The sequence below is a fragment of the Python bivittatus genome, unplaced genomic scaffold, assembly GCF_059951505.1.
Source record: "Python bivittatus isolate LINGU-HERP-01145 unplaced genomic scaffold, Pbiv_v1 ctg000070_np1212, whole genome shotgun sequence".
Classification (NCBI taxonomy): domain Eukaryota; kingdom Metazoa; phylum Chordata; class Lepidosauria; order Squamata; family Pythonidae; genus Python; species Python bivittatus.
In genome coordinates, this window is record NW_028277034.1 from 18,505,128 (window position 1) to 18,529,896 (window position 24,769).

Below are 24,769 nucleotides of genomic sequence, written 5' to 3' on the forward strand. Positions count from 1 at the left end.
CCTTGCAACCTGCAGAGCAGTGCTCCTGAAGCCACTAGAGTTCTTAGAGATTACAATTACTCCAGCCCTGGGTCCATGGGTGATGCTACACATGAAACCTGGCTGGGCACATCTCCAAGTGAGGAACTGCTCCCTCCCCCCAATTTTGATAATGCAAACAAGGTTAGCCCTCAAATTTACAATTAGATCATGGATGAGGCCAGCTATGTTACAGACTGACCATATAAAACAGCAGCAGCTAGGAGCCAGGGTCTCTGAAGCCCTGGATATCAGGCCTTGGGCAGAGTATATCTCTTCATACCTTTCTATCTTTGCAAACCACACTTTCTTTCACCATATTCGTATACCTTCATGCCTTGCTTTTTGTTCTTTAAACTTCTCACTGCTGTCTTCCTGACAATCTCATCAACTCCAACCATGACTTCCTTAGTCTTCCCTTTCGTCTCAAAAAAAAATTAATATTATTTCATATACAGTGGAACCTCGAGTTACGAATTTAATCTGTTCTGTGACTCTGGTTGCAACTCGAATTGGTCGCAACACGAGGCAAATTTTCCCATAAGGTTCAATGTAATTACCGTTAATCATTCTGGCGTGGAGGACAGGGAGGCGGCTATTGCTTGGAGGGAGAGTCAGGGGCGGAAAAATGGCCGTGGACCATGTGTCAGGGGCAGAAAAATGGCTGCAGACCACGTGTCAGGGGCAGAAAAATGGCTGCGGACCACGTGTCAGGGGCGGAAAATGGCCACGGACCACGTGTCAAGGGCGGAAAAATGGCCACGGACCACGTGTCAGGGGCGGAAAATGGCCACGGACCACGTGTCAGGGGCAGAAAATGGCCACAGACCACGTGTCAGGGGTGGAAAAATGGCCGCGGACCACATGTCAGGGGCGGAAAATGGCCGCGGACCATGTGTCAGGGGCGGAAAATGGCCGCGGACCATGTGTCAGGGGCAGAAAATAGCCGCGGACCATGTGTCAGGAGCAGAAAATGGCCACAGACCACGTGTCGGGGCGGAAAGTGGCCGCGGACCACGTGTCAGGGGCAGAAAATAGCCGCGGACCATGTGTCAGGAGCAGAAAATGGCCACAGACCACGTGTCGGGGCGGAAAGTGGCCGCGGACCATGTGTCAGGGGCAGAAAATAGCCGCGGACCATGTGTCAGGAGCAGAAAATGGCCACAGACCACGTGTCAGGGGCGGAAAGTGGCCGCGGACCACGTGTCAGGGGCAGAAAATGGCCGCGGACCATGTGTCAGGGGCGGAAAATGGCCGCGGACCACGTGTCACGGGAGGGAAAATGGCCGCAGATCCGGTTCGTAACTCGAGGTGGTTCGCAACATGAGGTAAATTTTTGGGGCTTGAGCTAGTCGTATCTTGAAAAATTCGTAAGGAGGGGCGTTCGTAACTAGAGGTACTACTGTATTTGTTCTACTGTTCAATACTCATTCATTTTCTCTATAACACAAAAACATCTTATAGTACTTCCTTTATAGTGATCACTAGTTCATATTCTTTCAGTAACTGTTCATTCTTGATATTACCTTTCATTGTCTTATTTCACAAACTTTCTAAGTAATTTATTTCCACTTCATACAACTTGGGTATTTTCTCCTGACATATACAAAACTCACTTCCATATAACAAAATGGGCAGAATTGCTCTTTCGTACAGCAATTTCTTTCACCATTAATTCCTTATAGTAGACAATATATTACCTAATATCTGTCTACCAGCATTTGAATTGTTCCATTCTCCCATTTTTGGTAAATATTCTACCAAAGTATAAAAATTCATCTATTTGCTCCAATTTTCCCCCATTCAATTAAATAAATAAATGTATGTATAACTTGTAGTTGTTCATTCCATCTTCCCTATGAAACACAACTACCTTGGTCTTTGATACATTAGTTTTTATATACATGCTCCTTGATTTATCACACAGTCTACCTATTGTTTGCTGCAAATCATTTGAGTTCTCAGTCAACAATGCAGTTTTGTTTGCAAGTAAAAGTATTTGCACATTTCATTTTATTCTTTCCATGAATTTAATTGTTTCTCTGGTGTCATTTAATATTTTTTCTCTGTTGCCAGATTTTAATTCAGTGGCAATGCAGAAGTGTCCTCTAATAAACTCTATTGAAAATTAAATAAATATCCCACTTGGTTCACTTTAGATCATAACATCTTGTAGAAACCTAACTCCTGACAAAGATAAGCTAGGGATGAAGCATAGGAGCAATTTGGTGAAAATTCAACTAGTGAAGAAAATTTAAAATTCTCTGGTATGTTTACCAAATGTTCTAATGACATAGGGAATATTGGCCAAAAAAATGCTGATAGGAACTAAGTTAACTGTTGTGGGAATGGGTTAGTTGGTACCTTAGAAGCACTAGACACAAAGACACCTGACATAGTCTCTCAGTATAGCTATGGATCAGTCCATTAATCTATGTCAGCCCTGGGAGAAAATTTAAAAACAAATTTAAAAAAAGTTCCATAAGCAAGGGAAAATCTTAACCTCTTATGCTGATATAGTGAACACAGAGGATTTCAGAGTGGAGGATCATCTCCCACGTAGGACTGTTCTTTCCTTAACATTTTCCTCCAGTGATGTTGACCTAAACTTTTTGTAAACACTGATAAAGTAATTTGACTCTAATATTTTCATTTGTCACACTATTTTGAGTGTTGACTATTTCTAATTGTCTTAATTTTAACTATTCTGATATTCTTTCTTCTTTTAACATTATTGCCCATCAAGGACTACTGTGTTTAATAAAGATATTGATTATCAAATAAATAAATAAGAATAAATACTTCAATCTCACCATAGTTGTCTCTTGTATTGATCCAAAACTGTTAATGAAAATATTCACTGCTACATCCACTGGAATTCCTAAAATATATGCATAAGAATTTTTATTCTGTTTTCCCCTTTTATTCTTTCCTTTCCTTTTAATTTTGTTTTTGACTCTTCAATAAAAGATTTATAAACTCTTTATAAAATACAGAGAAAGAGAAAAAGTAAATTTTATTCTATATTCTTTAATGAACATATTCCCATATTCTAGAAAGAACTTGGGAAAGGAAGCCAGAAAAATTAGAAACAATGTATTAAGTAAATAGCATGACTAAATGCTAGATGGATAAGATGAAAGAAAGAATAATGACTAAAATACAGTTAGCTCAGCTTACAATTCAGATAATTTTTCCTGTTGATAAATGATATATTAATTTACAGTGATTGAGTGCTATATTAATTTGATTTAAAGCAAATTCAATTCTCTGGATTATGTTTAAATACATCATCTGACAGAGATTAGTTTATTCCTTGCTTATTGTGGTTTGAAATCTAATCAGTTCTCACCTTCTACAAATGTCTAGCTGATTTATAGAAGTAAATAAATAAAATGCAAGTTATTGTTGCTGCAAACATTTAGAATAACAAGTTAAACAAATTAAAATAAAGCTATTTTGTTATACATTACCCAACCTTTGAAATTTGGCCTTATCCTGGGATCGTAACTAACCAGAAGTCTATTTAAGATGTTGCTTGTAGAATTAGCAGGTACTCTTGCAAGGTCTTCAGCTGATTGCTGTCTGTTAAAAAATAAGCTTCACTTATTATTTTTTGTCTATTTTTATAGAAAAGTAAGTGTCAATAGTTTTTGAATTACTTAAAAGAATTGAAACCTTCTTAATTTTTTAAATAAAAATTATACTTCATGCATGTGAAGTATGATAGATGAAAGCATATGCGATAATAAATGAAACATGAAACTATGATACATGAATCGTGTGCAGTAATAAATAATAAACCTTAATCATTAAGGTTATACAAGACTTTTTGTTACTTTTGCTGTGAAAGAATAGCATAGCTTGCTTTCTAGAAACCTATGCATGCATCTGAGTCCACAACGTAGGTGTTAAGAGAGTCTTTACTATCCAAATAATGGCAATATTAGCTTTCAAACATTTAAAGTTAAAAATCCTATTAAAAAAAAAATCATACCATGATTCTATCACAGGTGAATAATTGTGAGAGGCCGTTCTCATACGGTCAGAAACAAAAAAGCCTGACACCACATTAGTCCATTACAAAGGCAAGAGACAGGTAAAACTTATCATTCCCTAACCAGAAGAGAGTGGCTTCAAGCCTGTTAGTCCATGCAAATAGAATAAAAAGTGAAAAAATGTAAACCTTATTTTCACTATAAACAGGGCTTGCATTTGATATGCCATAGCACTAGAATTTTTTGATAAAAATTTCATTAGCTTTTCTACAATACGTACTTATCAGAGCTTTAATATATTTTAATTGCTGTATATTTCTGCTTCCAGCGTAGAAGTCTGACAATAACCTTTCACAAAGGCCAACTTCAGCAGAATACCATGCATCATAATTTGTTTACTAGGAAAAGGATGCCAAGGTGGCCAATGCATACAACTGCCATTGCAATGTGAGTCCCTGGCAAGCACCCAAACATCAAGCTTTGTAGTCAGAAGTTCATAGATCAAAATTACAAACATTTGCAATACTATGGAGTGGTCATATACAATAAAGCTATCAGAAAATATGAAATTTTGAAATTGGAAATAAATATACCAGTAAAAATAAATGCTGGCTTGAAGGACTTTTCAATATATTAGCTGAATTAACCAATATACCAATATGGATAAACTAAAGAATTTAACATATATTACATAAGTATTCTTAATGTTTACTTATGGCACAAATGACCAAGCAAAAATTATTATATTTTGGACATATTATATGAACAATTAGCTCTCTTGAGAAGTCTATGATGTTGGGAAAGGTGAAAGGAAAGAAAAGAAGATGAAAAGCAGCCAGGTGGATGGATATAATTACAGCGGTGATGGATTCAACATTGGAAGACCTGAAGAATGAGCTTGAGAAAGATCATCCTGGGGAAAATCCATCTGTATAGTCATTAAACAGTAAAACTGACTTGATAGCTCATAATCAATGAAGTAATCAACCAGTCCTTTATATATTTAAAATATTTTTATACCTCTTGTTAAAAAAAAAAAAAAAGACTTCCGGCTACCCTTTATGCAAAGAGCAACAGGCAGGCTCCCAACCTGTACACAGTACAAGGATTATACCATGTCAGCATGGAAAGTACTGCACAGTTTGCCATTTGTTTACTTGGCAAAATTTTGGTAAACTGGTATTGATATTTAAAGTCATTTAGGATATATTCAGTTAATTTAGTTAATGTATTAAAAAAATCACATCAACATTTATTTTTATTTATCAATTAAAAAAACAAAGAAAATCAAAAGTGGGAGATATAGTAAATAGCTCTGAGCCCAAGGAGAAAGCTAATGTCTACAATGATAGCTTTAAAGATCCTGGTAACTTCTAAAAAATTTCAAGAAAACAAAGCAAAAGAAATAAGAAACAAAATCAACAAGACTTCAGGTGAAAATTGTGTTATAACTGGGTGGGCATCACAATTCTCTGATATCTTCCACAGTTTTTATATTACTATAAACGCTTAACTGCCACTTTAATTAGAACTAAAAAACACACTGTTTGTTTATAGGAGATTGTCTGTGGTTTGCCTGGATGGTTCCCAAGTAAATTCAGCGACTCCCTCCACTACAATAATAGTTTGAGAAGCAACTGAAAAAGATTCAAAGGCTGTTCACTTAGAGATAAGAGAGGATGTAACTAGAAAGATCATGAAAAGTCTGTTAATTTATAATTTACATTGCAGATTACATTATTTTATAATTCACATTGATTTATCTCTTCAGGATAAAATAATGTTCTTGGATTCTCTCTCTTGCTCAGCTAATATATATATATGAAGAAGAAACAAAGAAAAGCCAGTTTATTGTTTTTTCTTTTTTCTAGGAAGCTCTAATGTTAAAGAACTGGCTTTGACAAAGACTATCAGCTAAACATCACCACATTCCAGCTTCTTCTTTTCATATTGCTGATAAAGCTCAGCCATTTATTGTGAGATTTCTTAGATCTCCTGTACAGAATGAAATATTACAAAAGGCCAATTCATTTCAGTAACTAAATGGGGAAATAACATACCTTACATTTCTCCCATATTACGCTAAAGAAATTGAATAACATAGAATGATATTTAATATGTAGAGAAATATTGCTTAGGAAAAGACTCCTCAGTATTTTATTAGGACTCCGGATGCCTTTGTTTTGGCATAACCAAATTACACTTTTGATTTTATATCATGGGGAAGCAGAAAAAATGTCTTAGCCCCTTAAATTCCTGCTGAAGTCCTTTTGGAGAAGGATTAAACATGTTATATGTTTATGTTGGTTGCTTACTTGTCTTCGGGCTGTTAAACTTTATCCCAATGTCCTGATTAAGCCAGCTTATTTTTATCTGTATGACCTTGGCTGCAAGGAACCATTACAGACATAAATCCTTTAGTAGCTCTGTTTGTACCTCTTTCCTTTTCTTTCTTTTCCTCTCTCTTTTACATTTGGCTTTGTTTGATGTAGATATATTTCAGTAGGTTAAGCAGCAGAACTTTCTTTTCTTCTTTCTCCCAATTGGTTCATGTAATATTCATCACTTTTTAATGAAAGGGGCATTAGGGATGCTCTACATAATGCTTGACTACTGACAAACTAGGAGTATATATTTATTTCTAATTTTATCTCTTCATTTAATTTATTTATTAATCATTTATTCACCATTTATTCATCTTGATTTCTTTCACTTAGGAGGGAACTAAGATAGCTCACATTTGTGTGGACAAGATAAATATGAGGTATATATTTTTTCTTGGTCACTGTTTCTAATATTAATTTTATTTCATTGCAACCTCCTTTGTAAAATTCAGTATCAAAGGTTTGGGGTCTTTAGACGAGTGTAGTTGGGCCAAATTAAAAAAGCTGGGAACATAAACTGCTTATTTGTGGGAGACTCACACACTCCCTCAATATAAACAGCTTTTACAGAATATCTATATTGGGAAGATATATGATAGTCATAATTGTAGATATTGCTGTTTTCGTAAGTAGAATTTCTGATTAGATTTTGGAATAAATATTTGATGGAAAAAGCCATTTCTCAATATCTGTTCTAAGATTGGATGATACAAGATTAATTTACAATTGTTTATTCCATCACATTCTTTTAAGCAAATTTATACCAAGTTGAATGGTATCCTGTGAGACTTTCAAGGCATAAATTATAGTTACCTGTCAGAAAACTAAGTTTCCATATTTTACCATTTGGCATTTATTTTAACTTTACCATTGGCTAGAGTAAAGAATTTCAGAATTCAATTCCTTTTGGGGCTCAACTTCATTATTATTTGACATTATTATTTGATGGAAACCCTGACAAGTATTGGAATCCTTGTTGATGTGGGGATTTATTTCAACACCTTCACTTGGTAAAAATTATGCCACTTTAAAAATAGGAATAAAACACTTTTATGGATAAGCTACTTACAATAAAGTCAGTTCTGATGAAGATGTTTTTAAAACTTGATAGAATTAAAATCTGCTTTTGATTTACTTCAGAGTGCTTCTTGGCAGTTTGTACAACCCAAGGACTTTTTATTTGGCCTTTGTGGTTCCTAAGGTTCTACAATATGTGGAGATTTGGGGAGGAATCAAGTGAAGCTCCTAAGCCAGTGTCATCTTTTCAAAGGAAGACTATGGACATAAATAAAATTTAAATTAATTGTAATTGAATATCTGAAATGAGCTTGAAGGTCCTGGCTTGAGAAACCAGTGGCAGTTTGGCTTAGTTTCATATTATCTTAAAATTAGGTTAATACAACAATAAAGCATTGTTTATTGCAATCAGCTTGCCATTTTATGCAATCCAAATATGCTTTGGATTTTTCTATTACTGTCTGTTCTAAAAGTATTTTCCATTATTTTGGACTGAAATCAACAGAATTATCAACATGATTAAGAATCAATAACTCTGCACTAAAGATGCATACATTCTTGGCCATACCCCCAATATTTGCAATGTATCATCAAGAACATGGACTTTTTTTGGCTTGGTGGCTGCCCAGAATTATTATACAATATTGGAAGGAGACATCTACATCTGATCTACAGCAATAGATTATTCATATAGGAAGAGGAATTGGGACCTGGAGCTAATGAGAAGATGAAGAATTTGGTCTGAATTCTTCTCTGGTTGGTATTTTTATTTGACAGAACAATTTTGAAGCTGCTTGTAAAGCTTTTATCTTCTTTATGTAAGGCTTCAGCAAGCTTATAAAGCTCAAAACTGAATCCAAACTCAAAAAACTGTTTTGTTGCCTATAGAAATATTTATTGTACCAGTATGATTCAGTGTTAAATACTAATGATTGCTGGTAGCCAGAGTGATTATTTCACTATTTAAAAGTCAGCATGCTGGGAAATCATGACCCCTGTTTCAAACACCTTGCTCACTAGTCTGATATGCCAAAGGTATGATGTGATGATTTTATGTCAGTCCTAGAAGTTGTAGTCAGCAACATCTGGAAGGCCAGAGGTTGCCTGACCAGAGAGCATAGTTCTAAATTCTGATACCAACTTTTAAAACAAATATAAGAAGCCCATTAGTGGATTAACCAGGAATTGGTGATTGGAAAGGCAGCAGGAATACTATTGAAGTAAGTAGTCATAAGGACAAACATATGATTCCCTTGATAGATCTAGGTTTCCTGACCAATATTCAGTTTATCTGATTCCAATATTTTACAGGGTGAGGTAATACAAGGGAATAGGAAACTGTTTCAACAAAACATCAGATGTTTTCTGAGGATAACTGCAACTGTCATAGAAATCAGATGCCAAGAAAAGGTCTCATTTTCCTTAATCAGATGTCCCTCTCTGATTAAGCCACCAATATTAGTATCTATGCTTATGCTTAAATAGCAGAACACTTCTTGCAATTTTTATTTATTTATACATTTTTGGTCAAAGACAACATAGAAGGAATAAACAAAATACATGCTTGTGATGGTAATAAAACAGGTTAAATAAATGAACAAATGTGATAAACAGGTAAAACAGGTTAAAATCAAATAAAATAGAATAAAGTATATTTATAAGGGTATACAAACAACAATAATAGGCAATAAGTAACAACCAGTTGCTCCAGACTTAAACAAATTTATACCCATTGACTGCTAATGGCAATTGCAACAGAACAAAATTTAGCAACTTTCTTAGAAATTTCAGTGGAAGTATCTGCTAATAAAAAGTACACAGTCTCAGATTCGGCCAGCTCCTATGTTTGGCAAAAAGAAAATATATCAGAATTGATTGCCAATGCTAATATAATGGGCACTGCAATAGCATATGAGCTATTGATAAAGTAGCTACTTCATGAGCATCTGCACTGGCAATCTAAATAGAGCATATTCTTAAATCACCTTCTACAGTGGTATGGCATTAAATCTTGCTAGTGTAAGTGCCTTTCTGTGTGAATGAAAAAGTATCTTAAAAAACAATTTGGGAATAGCAAAAGGGTTGAGATAAAAAAAAAATCCCTAAAATATAATGGGGGGAGGGGTCTTTGAATTTACAAATCAAGATCTAAAACACATTGCTTTCCCTCTGAAATGCCTGCTCCAGACCCATTACTATTAATGCTTGATGGATAGACCACTCAAAGAAAAATAATTTACTATGGCTTTCTTCCAGGAAGAATTGAATTTATATATATGAAAAAGCTGAAGTAAAGAATTCCTCCAAAAGTTTAATTTTCAACATATCTTGGATGGCAAATTCACATGCAAGTAGCTATAGATAAAGAATCTAGTTCAATTCTCAGTAAAGCATTAGGAATAACTCAGGGGCATAGATAATGATTCAATCTAGAATGAACTACTTCTAGAAACATAGAATGTTCATACTTCATAAAGGCTGAACTGCATACTATAGAGTAAAAGCAAGAGTACCGTAGGTCTAAACAATTTAATTGCCATTCAGACAGGATTGTTGCTTTATAGCTAACATATCTGACATCAGATTTGAGACCCTCTATGCATGAGATGAGGCTTTGCCAGTTTGTTGCTTCCATGTGGAAGATGAATGAAAGAAGATACCTAAGTATTTAAGGACTTGATTTCTTCTATGTGAGTGTCATTGATTTGCCATTTATTATGGCAGTTGGAATATCTTGTAGAAAACAGGACCACCTTTGTTTTTAAATAAGTGAATGTGTGTCACAGCAGCAGCAGCTAGTTAATGCTTGGAAACTCTTCCAAAGGCAATGACAGTGGTTCAGCTCTCTTTCTTAATATTTCAGACAAGCTAGGAATCCTACACTGTTGTATAACACTGATGAAAAATGCACGTGCAGTAATGTATCTACCCTTTTTTCCTATCTGCAGACTTATTTTAAAAAATTATGCTACCACAGGCATAAATACAAGAACATTACTTGTTTCTATTCAAAGAATCCAATGTTATTGGTATACACTACAGCCCTTCCCTTACAATTTACCCCAGGACTAAAAGCAAACAAAGATTAAGTATGACACAAGAACAACAGTTTTGCCCCACTCCAAATTCTAATGATGTTTCACACAAGAAACCCCTAGAAAAAATATTCTTATAGTATTCTCTCATGTCATTTACTTTCTGCCTATTTTGTTTTGTGATATTCCAGTAAAGATTTTGTTTCACAAATTAACAGGAGGTATAAAAAGGACTATAAGAAGAGAAAGCAGAGACCAGTCACATTAATGGGAATGCTACCTTCTTATTTCTGATTAGTCACTTCATAATTTCAATTCATTTAAAACATTAACTGGCCACTTAAAATACCAGTTAATCTATTAATACTATCAAATTTGGGAATAAAGATTTTACCTTCACTTTCACAGCATGCATTTCAAGGGGTACTGCATTTTTTCCTAACCTGATATCCTTTGTAGCTGGTACATCAGAGCTACAGTCCCAGAACACAAGGAGGTGGGAATTCTGTCATAGTTCTAACATAATTATATCTATGGGATCAAGTTGAGGAAACCCAAATTAAAATATTGTAATAAAGTATTGAAATTTGACTCAGCCACATGACTCTGATAAAACCAAATACCAGCAGCATCTGTTGAGGTTTCAGCATAAGTCAAAAAGTCTGTCCTAATCCTAAAAAAGCAATGTAATTAAATATAGATTTGCACCACCATGTCTACTATAAGGAGAACAAAGAGATCATATATTTAATTAATTAGTTAGCATTAAAAATATCACTTTGAAACTGAAATCTAAACAGCAAGGAAAAATGACTTTTTGAGGTTTTGTTTAATATTTCTTTTAATGCCCAGTATTGTAGAGTGCAACTGAGGAACAAACTGACTGAGATCTTATCAGACAGAAAAAAGTTATTGAAATCGCTCAATAATTTTATCATTAAAACTAAACAAAAACCTGAAGGGTTATGGCAAGTATTCTCCTATTTGGAAAACAGAAACGTATTTTGAATAAATATTTACATATAACATAATAATGAAGACTATGCAATGCTTTGGATTTGATCTCCAAAGTTGCTTCAGCATGCATGGAAATGCACATGTATGTCCTGTCTTAAAACAGTTATCCAATCTTAAAACAGTTGCATATTTTCCTCCAAGATCATGTATCTTCCTTAAAGGTGTGGCTTCTTTGGGGTGTTACAAACAGGAGTAAGGTGTGTGTTACCACATGCTCTGAAGCACATTTGGAGATCAGATCCAAAGCACTATACAGCCCTAATAATAATTTATGCAGCATCGTATTGCTCTAGTCAACTTAAATAGTAAGATGGTATCTAGCTGATTGCCTGCTTGGAAGAAACAATATATAAATATTTTACAAAGTACAGTACAGTTATATGGAACCAGGAAGCATGCAAGCCAAGAACATTTAATTGCTTATCAAAATTCATAATTGCTTACTTTGTCCTTCAACCAAAGCAACATATTATTAGGAATTTAGACTGCATATATATCTCATGCTAAGTTACTTTAGAAGCACTTAAATATTTGCACCAATGTAATGAAATTTACAAAGTAATTTTCACATTTATATACACAAGTATATGAAATGGTAACAACTTTTTTAAAGTTCAAATTATCAAGCAATTAGGAAAATTGATTTTTTTCTATTCAAAACCATATTTTAAAAATTAGAAGAACAATTTCAAGATATGAAAAATGTTTCCTAAAACCTGTGAGTAGAAAGCTAGTAAATATACACAGAATTCACACTTCAGTGTGTCTTTTCTTTAATGATGGCTGTGGTTCTACATAAATCACTCACTCAGATAGCTGGGTTCATATTAAACCCACCCAAAATAAACTATATAATGGCTTTCTTAATGTATGATCTCAGTCACTGTGTATTTTGTAAACCATCTGCTTATATTCAGGTGGTGATAAAAAAATCTAGCTGCTTTTCTCCTACTCATATGGATTGTGTGTGAAACTAGAAGATTTGCTTATAATGATATAGATACATTATAACTGTTAACCCTTAAAAGTTGGTTGTCTATATTCATCATATGTAAATATATGGTGCTTTTCATAGAGAAGAAATTGGATAGACAATATGTGAAGTAGATCTGATTGGAAACAAACACTTTAAGCAAAACACTTCAAAACGCTTCTAATTTCAGTGCTCCTGATTGGCAGGAGTAGATTTTACTACCCTCCCCCCACACTTTTTTTAGCAGTCTCTCTAGTCCCCAGAAATTCAGTAGTTGGTAGACCTTACTGAACAATGATTAGGGAGAAATGTCTTTTTTCTACTGCACCATCCACCTTATTTAGCAGGGACTCCAGACTCTATCTAAATTTCCAGTGACAGGAGAAGCTGTTATAGTCTAGATTTGGATCCTACCAAATTTTGCTACTGAATCTGATCTTTTGACTTCATTCATTCAGTGCTATCATTCCCTTACTTATCTATGGTCTTCCTGGAGAGAACAAATAGCTCTAACAACCCAGCCCATTTTTTCATTTCTGTTCAAGTATCCTCCTTCTCCACACATAATTTTCCATCTTCTTAGCTATGTTCACTATCTATTCACTTAGCTAGCTTCACTATCTTCTGTATACTTTCCTCTAGATCAGGTGTGCTTAACTTAAGGCAAATTTATTATAACTTTTTAAAAACTGTGCTAAAAGGGAAATTATATGGTATGTAAATATTAATTACTATGTTAACTATTTAAATTAAATTTCATTTTTGACATAAGTCCCTCCCTTTCATTATCTCTTTAGCCAGACCCCAGCCCACCCCACCCCCACCCCCACCCCCACTGAAATTAAAGTTGCATTAGTTTTCCAGGCAGAACAGTGTAAATAATATAGGAAGCATAAGGAGAACATTTCTATTTTTCCCCTAACACTTCTGGAAGAATTCTGAAGGATTACCAACTTGAAAAAAAAGCTCTGTATAGCTTTGAAAGCTTCAGCATTGAATAAACAAGTCATAAAAGTCTCAGTTTGCTGTCAGTAATCAATTCACATTTGTCAGAGTGCTAATATGTAACAAAACTCACTTCCAATATCTAAGATTGTATTGATATGGACCAAGACATGACAGCTTGCCTAGAGATTATTTGAAAGTAAAATTAAAGGACTTTTCACAAAGAACATTATAAGCATTCATGAAGGTGATGATAAATATTAAATTAGACAAAATAAGGTCTATATACCTATACATTAGAAGCTTTTAAATACTTCATAATTTAAAATAGATAGTCATACTTTTCTTTGAACGGAATGGTTTGTCTTTAAAGCTTATAAAAATAAGGAAATTAAAGCATCAAGTTTGATTATGTGGTTACATGAATATTTAAAATATCAAACAAGTAAACATAAAAATGCATAAGGGCTACTGTTGGATTGAATATGCAGAATAATCGTTTCTGAAATAACTGCATTTAATACAATTGTTAACAGTAGATTTTTAAAACATACATATACACATAGTTATATGGGCAATAAACCTGGAATTTCTTCTGATATTTGTACTACATTTTCCTACAGATCCTATTTTAAAGTAATACTATAGTTTTGCTTCAGTGACTGGGAAAGCTGATAGCTGTAGCACATTTAAGTTGGGTAAGGTTCATTTAGACTACATAAGGATTCAGAAATTAACAGTTGCATATTTTTTATATTCATAAAATATTCTGGTATGTGTAAGCATCTTGCAAAAACAGGGTATTTATACTGAATTTCACTGTACAAAAACAAACATATAAAACTTAACAGTATATGTATTAAGAGAATATAATCACTTTGGATTATATATTACTGAGTTTATAATCTGAATTTCCACTGTCCAATAAAGCAATTACTTTAAACTGTCTCTTTGAATAAGGCCTACATTCAAATTCAATGTAGCTATCTTATTTCCATATTTTTTTAAACTTTTCCATATCTTTACCCTTTTCACTGGCTTGGAAGAACAAAAGATAGCAAAGGACCATAACTGCACTAAATAAAATTGTATTGTCCAAACTTCAAAACAGAGCTCATGCTACCAACCTTGACTCCTATTAGGTGGGCCCTATTGAAATCATTAAAATCAGTTGTAAGTTTTTGCTGTTTCAGGCATAGGAACAGGAGATCCCATTCATAGTGGAGGTGAGCAAGCAAAATTTGCTATACCTTTATGCATTAAGAAACAAAAAAACGGAGGAAAAAATTTTGCATTGTGCAAGCTCAAGGTTGTTGGCCAGATAATTGCACAGATGTTGGCTGCTAATGTCAACAGAAGCAACATTTTATCTGTGACCATGGCTTGCTAAGCCTGGTTACAGCACATCCTCCCTGCCTTCAGGTATGCAAAAATATGGGTGAAAATTAATTTCCCTTGTGTCAATGTGCCTAACAAGCCACATTCTTCATGGATAAACATAACACAATAATTTCTTCTGCTCATGCAAAATCAGCTACCTGCACAAGGACTTAACAGGCATATGTAGGTACATGTAGATTCAATAAATGTTTAACATGCTAAAAATTGACTTAAGACTCTGATCATAATATTTATGTCTGATTATCAACTTATATGAAGTTTTATTTGATCACAGCTTAATGACAGTACACAAGCTTTTCATTTACAAAGTCCCAGGTTTAAATTGTACCTTGAGAAAGGCCCTTGTCTGAAACCCCGGAAAGTTGTTCCAGGAAATGTCAATCATAATACCGAGTTACATGGATAAATAGTCTGACTCAGAATAATGCAACTTCATATGTTCCTATATATTATTTTATTAACGTAGTTCATCACATCCTGCATAACAAATTATGTGAGACTGATACTAATATAGGCAAATTCTCAACAAAATCATATATTCTAGTGAACGATTACTGCTTATGTGAATTGTCTTATTTCCTGGGAAGCCTACATTTTATTATACGCCATTTCTTAATGTGTAACGATACAGTATTTCAGATAAATTGTATAAAAATGTAATGTACATACGAAGGACAGAGATATTGCTTCTTTTTCCCTTTTCCTTTCTTTGAAGATTTCTCTTTGGAACAGACCTCTTCAACATATAAGGAGAAAAAAGCAACCACAACAATTGCCAGTAAAAACTTCATTGTGGGGACTTGAAGCCCAGAATAAAAGTTGATCTGTGATAGATAAGAAAGAACAGAAATGTAATTTAATGAGGTTCAGTGAAGAAATAGGATATACTTCATACAGGAAGCAAACACTATTAAACATTGTAGATACAAATGATTATACTCTAATGATCAGCTACTAGATCATTAATTTGGCTCTTCTATGATTGAAAGCTAAAATGGACATATATGACAGCTGGTTTGGTGTAGTAGTTAAGGCATCAGGCTAGAAAGCAGGGGTCTCTGAGTTCTAGTCCTGCCTGAGCACAAAGCCAGCTGGATGACCTTAGGCCAGTCACTCTCTCTCAACCCTAGGAGGCAGGTTATGGCAAACCACATCCAACAACCTTGCCAAGAAAACTGCAGGGATTAGTCCAGGTAGTTGCCAGGAGTCAAAAACTGACTCAAAGGCACATGCACATACACACACACACACACACATACACAAAAGGCGTACATTTTAAAGCTCACTGAAGCTATTTTAGATTGTGGTCACTATGTTTTAATTGTCATCACAAACATTGCAACATACAGTCATCCTTGATTAATAAAACATAGAGTTACATTACAGAAAAATCTTTATCTTCCAAAGGAAGCTACAGGCATGCAGATCCACCTGCAGAAACTTCCCGAATACTAAATATTGTAATCAGTCATGGAGTCTTTGATATATAATAATTGTATTTTCGTATTATGCTATTTATAAGGTATAACAAATGAGTTTCAGGCCCTATTTAGAATTTTATTCTCCTATAGTTTTATTAATATCAACAGAAAGTTTTACTAAGTAGTATATTCATTCCCACTAGAATGTTCATAGCTTTTTTTTTATTACAGTGAATATTCTTACCTGAATTATCAATTACCTTGTGTTTAACATTCTAATTACAAATGGAAATAATAATGATAGGTGTCTATCATAAAAGTTGTTTTATTATTACATGCTATTTGCATGACACTTATTGAATATTCTGTCTCAATGTAGCTAAACAAGGAGCAGCATAATTGTTTATACTTAATACAAACATTGCTTGCTGACTCCCAGCTGCAGTGACTGGGGAAAAAAACCCTCTGCATTTATGATCTTCATCCAGCCTTAGCTCTCTTGAGCAAGTGACTGAGTGTTATAATATGAGCTGCGTATCTCTCTTTCTCCATCCTTCTTTCTCCTTCTTACTCTGAATGCAGAGGCTGGATATTTATATCCCTTCCACCACAGTAACAAAATTCTTGTCTTCCTTCCACAGCCAACAGAAGAAGCATCTTCTTCTTCCCACAGCAACAGTGGTGGGGACTGCAGTCCAATTATGAGGCATGGGGTTCTCTGTACTCTCCACAAGCACATTCAGGCTTTGACCAAGGACGTGCTGCAGCAGTGGTAGAGATGGTGGTGGTAGCCTCTCATCCCTCCAGTGACAACAAGGTCTCCCTGACACCTTGTCCTGCATTCACTATAGAGGGATCTTTGTGACCTTTCTCAAGTTATCAAGCATCACCAAATATTACTGAGGTAAACACACACACACACACTTTACGGTATCTTCACACAGAAGATCTGCAGAAGAACTTTAACAGATTTCAAGGCACAGAAATAGCCTCTTGTATTGGTGGATGCATCTCTAACACTACTTTTTTTCTTTTTTCTTTAAAAAAAACACACACTTTAATGATTGCCTGGGCCACCTTAGCAACAGATGTCACTTGCTTTTTCTCCCACCAAGCAGCAATACTGTAAGGTCCATTGCTTGCCCTTCCTGCTCCTTATCGAACCAATAAGGCCTCTAAGCACCGTTTGTCTCCCTCCAAATACTCCGTCGGAACAGAGCAGCGAACCTGTCTTTTTAGACACAGACCCTCACATTCGCGCCCTACAGCTTTTCCTCTGTTTTGCTGCCCGCCCGCCCCCACCCCCCGGGGGAAACGTCTCCCACCCCGCAGTTTCCTCCCTCCCTCCCCTTGGCGTCTCAGCACCAGCAGTAGCGCCTGGGGATCCCGCCGTCCCCAAATTCCTTCCCAACGTGGCTGAGAGCGGGCCACGGAGCTTGTCAGCGAGGAAGGCTAGCATGCCGCCAGAAGCTTCAGACTGCTGGCCGAGGTACTGAACGGAGGTACTTCTGGAAGAGAGAAGGACGGAGCAGAGAGACGCCGGTCGCCCGCCTCTGCAGAGCGGACAGATGCTGCGCCAGCCCGGGATCTCACGGGAAGGGCTCAGCTTCTGGGCATGGTCCAGGTCCCGTCCGCGTCTGTGCCGAAGTCCCCTTCCCTTCCTAAACGATGCGCATGGATAAAGATAAACTCCTGGCTGAGCGATACGGCCTTCGAGCCACGGCGCAGGACTTACCGTAGCCAGGAAAGAGACGCCCGGGATGGCCCAGCCTCCCCTGCCTCTCCCGGGATTACAGCCAGAGGCGGCTGAGCAGTCCGCAGCGGCCCATGTCCAAAGCGAAATTCAAGCAGCCCGTTTGGGACGAGAAGCGAAGCGAGACTCGACAGCCGCCGCCGAGTTATGAAAATGAGCCCCGCATCAAAAAAGCGTCCATTTTGCTACTGAGCATGTGCACGCTCCTTGAGAGGTTGTGAGGGAGCATGTGCGAGCCTGTTGCGCATGTGCGGTGGCGATGTGGCGTCTGCCCTTGCTCGTTTCTGCCCTCGTCGCTTTACTGCCTTTAAGCTGTTTACATCGACGAGCCGGCGACGGCTACGCTCCCGCGCGCACCTCGCCTTTTTCGGCCGTTGGCGTTTTTATCTTGAACCCATAAAACTGGAATATTATCCCAGTACTAGCGCAGAAGTTCTGCCAGGACGATTCATTCCTAGAATTGTTAATTGGCTGTGGATCGAGCGCTTTTTGCTAACATAAAGCCTTCCGACAAAATTAAGACGTTCGTATCCCTTTGCTGCATGATACGAAGGTGGCAGGGGAGATATTCCGATATTCCTATCTACCCACTGGAACACTTGCTCTGTCCTGATTGAATCCGCTCAGTGCAGTAAAGCATAATGTAGTTTTCTTGAATGTCTGGAAGAAAGAAGTTGGGTCCATCTAATCCTCATTTGTCTTAATTGTTTTTACATGAGATCAGTCTCCACAGAATCATATCCATCTTCACAGTCATGGATCTGATGTTTTCTTGATACCACCACTTTGTCAAAAGAAGAGAGCCAGTGTGGTGTAGGATGAAGATATGTGACTAGGAACAGGAAGATCCAGAATCTAGTCCACCCTCAGCCACAGAAGTTGGGTGACTGTGGGTGGACCAGTCACTCTCTCAGCCCACCCTACCTCACAGGATCGTTGTAGAGAAAAATAGAAGGGGACAGTATGTACACCACCATGAGGTTCTGTACAAAAGATGGGAAATAAATCTAATAAATGAATAAAATGTGGATCCAAAGCACATCCAATCTTCATGGGTTCCCTGGACTTTTTTTTTTTAAACCATGCAACCACCTGAAACCAGTATCACAACCCAAATTACATCCATCTGCACAAAAGGGACCATAAGAAGCACAGATCTGACAATTGTAACTACATAAGGCAAAAAAGATGTGGAAAAGGTGGTCCAAGATATAGACTCTTACAAAATCTTCATGCTTTTAGCTGAAACTGCCATTAAAATGTAGTATCCCCTCCATCTTCACAGAGCCATTGATCATGGATCAGTCAACCAATAATGTACCTTCAAGTATCTTCAACCATTTTCAGTAATACTATCTTTTGAACCATGTTATCTGAATATCACTGGAGCTACTTCAATCTATGCCCTACATCCCATTATTGAGAGGTGCTCCAAATGAATGTAACTGAGGCTATAATGGTCTGCAATATCTGGGGGAATCAGAAGACCACATTCTTCTAACCGTTCCACTGGCATACATCACTGACTAACACTATAATAAGTTCTGCAGATCCAGTTGGATTCTCATAAAAACATAAGGATCCACACCTTGTATTTCCATTTTTGTACCAGGATGATGCCTGATCCAACACAGGGAGGGCTCTAACCTGATTTTGCTCCATTGTCCTCTTCAGAAATGTCAGCCTTTCCTAAATTGTTGGCCATCTTGGCTGGAAATCTAGAGGGGATAAGACTGGGGAAACCTGGATTACATCAATGCATTTTCAAACAACAATGCATTGTTCTAGTTTACATCCTTAAAAACATGCCAATTGAATTGCCAAGAAGGGAAATTCAACTAAGTTGCCTTCAAGGAAAAAATACAAAGATTGACTTAACTGGTTTTAAAAATGGACTTGGGTTGATGTGTGATCTCTCACAAAAAGCATTGTGTATATGAACTCGTGATAAAAAATGCCACGTTTTGTGCTGACCCATAAAATAATTTTTCAGCCTTTGCTTTACATTCTTCTCTGTATGGTCTATTCTCCCTTTATACGAAGTTCTCCCCTAATGTGGGATGTTCCATGGAGTTTATCAGTTTCACTTTATTTGTAAGTAAAAACTAAAATATTATAAAACACTATATTGACCTCCAGTGACCTCCTTCCGAAGAAAACTGATTTTAATTTTTGCCAATATGTACAGTACTTATTTAGCTCTTTGGACATGCCTTCACCAATTTTTTTCCTGAAATGGGAATTAGTACCAGCCAAAACTAGATTTTACAGAACATTTTCACCTCAAGTGATCCTGATTTTGGCTTTTCCATTAAACCATCATTAATAATAAACATCTGGTCCTCTGATCACTTCTATGAGTTAAATAGGAGGCAATGGGTATAATTAAACAAAATAAGAGGAAAGGAACAATTCATTTTCTTCTGTTCTTTGTCCTGGCATAAGGATCTCAATCCACACAAGATGAAAAGATCTGGAACTCCTGAATTGTCACACATTTGTTCCTAAAGATTTTTAATCAGTTTCAAGTTGAATTGTATAATCACAATTGGGATGTAAAATATTGCAAAATGTGAACATATTTCCATTTCATATCACTTTTATCTGGTTTCTAAAGAAAGAGAGCACATATTCTGGTTCAGAAACATATGATTTCTTGTGATGACATCTGCCACATGAAATGCATTATTTGGGGCACATTTTACTTTCAGAAGTAAAAACCACACAACCCTCACTGACTCATAAAGAAATTACAGAGCTGCATATGCTGGTAAAAAAAAAAAGGCCAATGGAGTGGAAGCTGAATGTTTCCACTTACTGCCCACAATATATGCCTACTCTCTTATTAGACTACTGATGTTTTTGCTTGAGCTTTGTCTTTAACTCCTTGATTTAGATACAAGCAACATAGCCTACAACCTGCTATACAACAGATGCCCAAAGTTAATGTATGATAGTTTTTAAATCATAGGACTCTTGGTTTTCTTGGCTAGTGCTATTTGTGGGTAGTAATATTGTAGCTTCACATAAGTAATAGCAATCTAGGCTAATACTAATATGAGAACAAAAAAGAATTAAAGCTAAACGTAGTTAGTAGTTGGATAGGATATTAAGTATAGGTTAAACTGGGAAGTCAGAAGGGAAAAAGACAAAGCATGAAAATTCCTCCACCCTCACCACTAAGAGAGAGAGAGAGTACTTCACGTGCAATAATAAAGTATTGTATAAAAGCCTAAGATTTTGGATATTCACAGTGCTTTTCATAAAGGATCTCTTGGAAAGCTTTGGGCTTTTCCAATTATTTCCTACTGGCATTTGAAATACTCTCTTTTCCCTGGGTGAAGGTCTACTTGTACTATATGTACTTGAAAGAAAGATAATTCTTTTTTCTCAAAATTATTTGTCTTTAAAATAAGCAAGTCATCTCAAATTAGTTGAAAATATGGTCATGGAAGTAAAAATGATTTTCATGATTCAACTTCAATTTTGTGGAAAGATCATCTTAAATGCACAGCCATTTTTAAGGAAATCCGGTAGCGTAGTAAAACTGACTTCTCACCAAGGTTAGAAAGCAACTGAAAACCTCTAAAATCTCAGGCAAGAGAATCCAAATTGGAAATGTTCAGTCCATAAAAATTTCAAATGTATTTTAACTGTTACTGAATAGTAATTCAAAATATATACAGTAGCCAGTGGTAGCTATCGTTTGTCATATTCTGAAGCATATCAATAGAAATCCTTCTATTTTAGATTCCTGAGTAGTTTATGAGGTCATAATTCCACAACCTCAAGTTGTGCATCAGTTGCAGTGGCTCCTGGAGTGGGAAGACCTGCTCAGTCATGCCCTGTGGCCTCCAGAGTGGACTATTGCAATGTGCTCTTCATGGGTACTTGAAGAGTATTCAGAAGCTTCAACTGATGCAGAATGTGGCAGCACTGTAATGGCACTGGTTACTTGGCACATGCAACACCACTGCCCCATGACCTGCCTTGGCTTCCAGTGTGCTTCTGGGTGCAATTCAAGGTGCTGGTTGTCACCTTTAAAGCCCTCCATGGATTGGGACCAGGTTACTTATGGGACCATCTCTTCCCAATTGTCTTTTCCCATCCTACCTGATCTAGTAGGAGGGACATGCTCCAGGTACCTTTGGTAAAGGAGTGTCAGCAGGCGGTGCCCAAAAGGACAGCCTTTTTTGCTGTGGCTCTTGCCCTTTGGAACATCATCCCCCCTGAGATTAGATTGGCCCCATCCCTGCATGCCTTCTCAAAGCCCTTGAAAACTTGGTTTTGTGCCCAAGTCTCAGACCCTGGGTGTGTGTCAGAGCCCACCTCCTAGCTGTGTTGATAAATGTTTGGATGATGCCCTACTGCTATGTGTTTTATTTTTATATTCTGTATTTTATTTATTTTATTGTAAGCTATCTAGAGTCACATATGTGCGATGGGCATCTATATACATTGAAATTATTATTATGGTTGGTTGCATAGTCAGCCAGATGTTTAGACTGTATTTGGCATTTTTATTCATCTATCGAGTCCTTCCCAAGGACCTGGGATAGGTAGATGTTGTTGTTTAATAATATTAAAGGTATTGTTGCAAAATGTAAGCTATTCCAAGTCAAGCTGCCTTTTGCAATTGACTGATGTGATTTTGTCAATGCCGATGGCGTTCAAGTGGTGCTCCAGGTTTTTTGGGATTGTATACAAGGCACCTATTACTATTGGTACTATCTTTGCTTTCTTTTGCCACAGTCATTCTACTTCTATTTCCAGGTCTTTGTATTTTGTGATTTTGTCCAGTTCTTTCTCTTCTATTCTGCTGTTTCCAGGTGTTGCAATGTCCACTAGCCAGCCTTTTTTTTCTTTCTTATCAACAATTGTTAAGTCTGGGGTGTTGTGTGGCAGGTGCTTGTCTATTTGAATTCTAAAGTCCCAGAGCACTTTAGCTTCTTCATTTTCTATTACTTTGTCTGTTTTGTGGTCCCACCAGTTCTTGCTTGTAGGCAAATGGTATTTCTTGCAGATATTCCAGTGCACCATTGTTGCTACTTTGTCATGCTGTTGTTTGTAATCAGTCTGTGCGATCTTCTTGCAGCAGCAAACTAGGTGGTCCACTGTTTCTTCAGCTTCTTTGCAGAGGTGGCATTTGCTGTCTGTTGCTGTCTTCTCAATTCTGGCTTGGTATGCAATTATTCTTAAGGCTTGGTCTTGTGCTGCCTGAATTAGCCCCTCTGTCTCTTTCTTCAATTTTCCTGCTCTTAGCCACTGCCAGGTCTTGTTGTTATCGGTTTTGCTTGCTAGTTTTTTTGTGTACTGGCCATGTAATACTTTGCTTTGCCATATCTCTTTTCTATTCTTCATTTAGTCTTTCTTATAGGCCAGTTTGGTCTCTTTGGTATTCAGTAAGCCTTCATGGTGCACTAGCTTCAGTGCAACTTCTTCACTGTCCTTCAGATATTCTTCCAGTGCCCTTTTTTCTTCTTCAACTGTCTGGTGTACTTGCAGCATTTCATGCCTATGTATGCTCTTTGATAAGTAGAGTCTGTCAGTGTTGCTGCCTGGATGAAGAGCATGATTCATTATTTTTCTGGTCTTCCTATCCAGGGCTTTTAGTTCAGCTTGAGCCCAGTCCACTATTCCAGCTGTATATCTAATGACTGGAATTGCCCAGCTGTTAATTGCCTTGATGGTATTTCTGCCACAGAGTTTGGATTTTAAGATCTTCTTCACTCTCATGATGTATTCACGACTAACTTTCTTCTTTCAGTGAGCTTGATGTTGTCAGCTTGAAGGATGCCCAGGTATTTGTAGCGATCTTCTTCATCCAGACTCTTGATGTTATTTCTGTAGGGCATCTTGATTCCTCCAGTTTTCACTATTTTTCCTCTGTCGATGGTAAAGGTAGCACATTTGTCCAGTCCAAACTCCATTGCAATATTTTGGCATATATATTCAGACAATGTTGAGCAGTAATTCCATTTCAGATGGTGTTTTTCCATACAGCTCCAGATTGTCCATGTAAATGAGGTGGGATAACCTGGCAGATGCTTTTGATGTTTGATAGCCATGGCCTGACTTGTTCAGTATTGTTGACAGAGGAATCAATGCAATGACAAACTGTAGTGGTGATGGTGAGTCTCCTTGAAAAATTCTTCCCTTGATATTAACCTCTCCTCGTCTATCACCATTGACCAGCAACTGTGTCTTCCATTGTGCCATTGATATTTGCAGAAAGTTTCTGATGTTTCTAGACTCCTGTTATTTGAAACATCAGAAACTTTGTTGTTGTTGTTGTTGTTGTTGTTGTTGTTATATTGCCAGTAATTAAAAATTGGTGGGAACATATAGTTGAAAAAGTAGCCGAAAATAATCAGGTTAAAATATTGTGGGGTTTCTGAATACAACCTGATAAAGCCTTGGCACATAACACACCATATTTAACTATGGTTGAAAAGAAGAAAGTGTGGGTAATTGATGTGGCAATACCAGGGGATAATAGAACAGAAGACAAAAAATTGGAGAAGAACACAAAGTATCAAGATCTGAAAATCGAAGTTGAAAGATTTATGACATAAATGAGCAGTGGTGGTCCCAGTAGTTATCAGCATACTGGGTACCATACCAAAAAGCCTTGGACGGCACTTAGAAAATCTGCGCATTGACAAAATTTCCATCTGCCAATTACAAAAGGCCACACTGCTGGGATCTGAACATATAGTATGCTGATACATTATAACATCCTAGGTTCTTGGGAAGAACTCAATGCGAATGAAGGCCAACATCAACTAAAGAACTGGCAGCTGTGAT

General features: G+C 36.7%; 1 protein-coding gene across 1 annotated transcript in view; it reads right to left on the reverse strand.

Annotated features, from left to right (window-relative positions):
* Positions 1-18,029, reverse strand: part of GLRB (glycine receptor beta) — a 50,948-nt gene extending 32,919 nt beyond the window's left edge. The window contains exons 1-4 of the mRNA XM_088132718.1: positions 17,945-18,029; positions 15,458-15,612; positions 3,497-3,603; positions 2,832-2,899 (exon numbers count right to left, since the gene is read on the reverse strand). Coding sequence (XP_087988844.1) covers positions 2,832-2,899; positions 3,497-3,603; positions 15,458-15,579 — 297 coding nt within the window. The 5' untranslated portion in view covers positions 15,580-15,612; positions 17,945-18,029. The remainder of the gene's footprint in view (positions 1-2,831; positions 2,900-3,496; positions 3,604-15,457; positions 15,613-17,944) is intronic.
* Between the last annotated feature and the right edge of the window lie 6,740 nt (positions 18,030-24,769).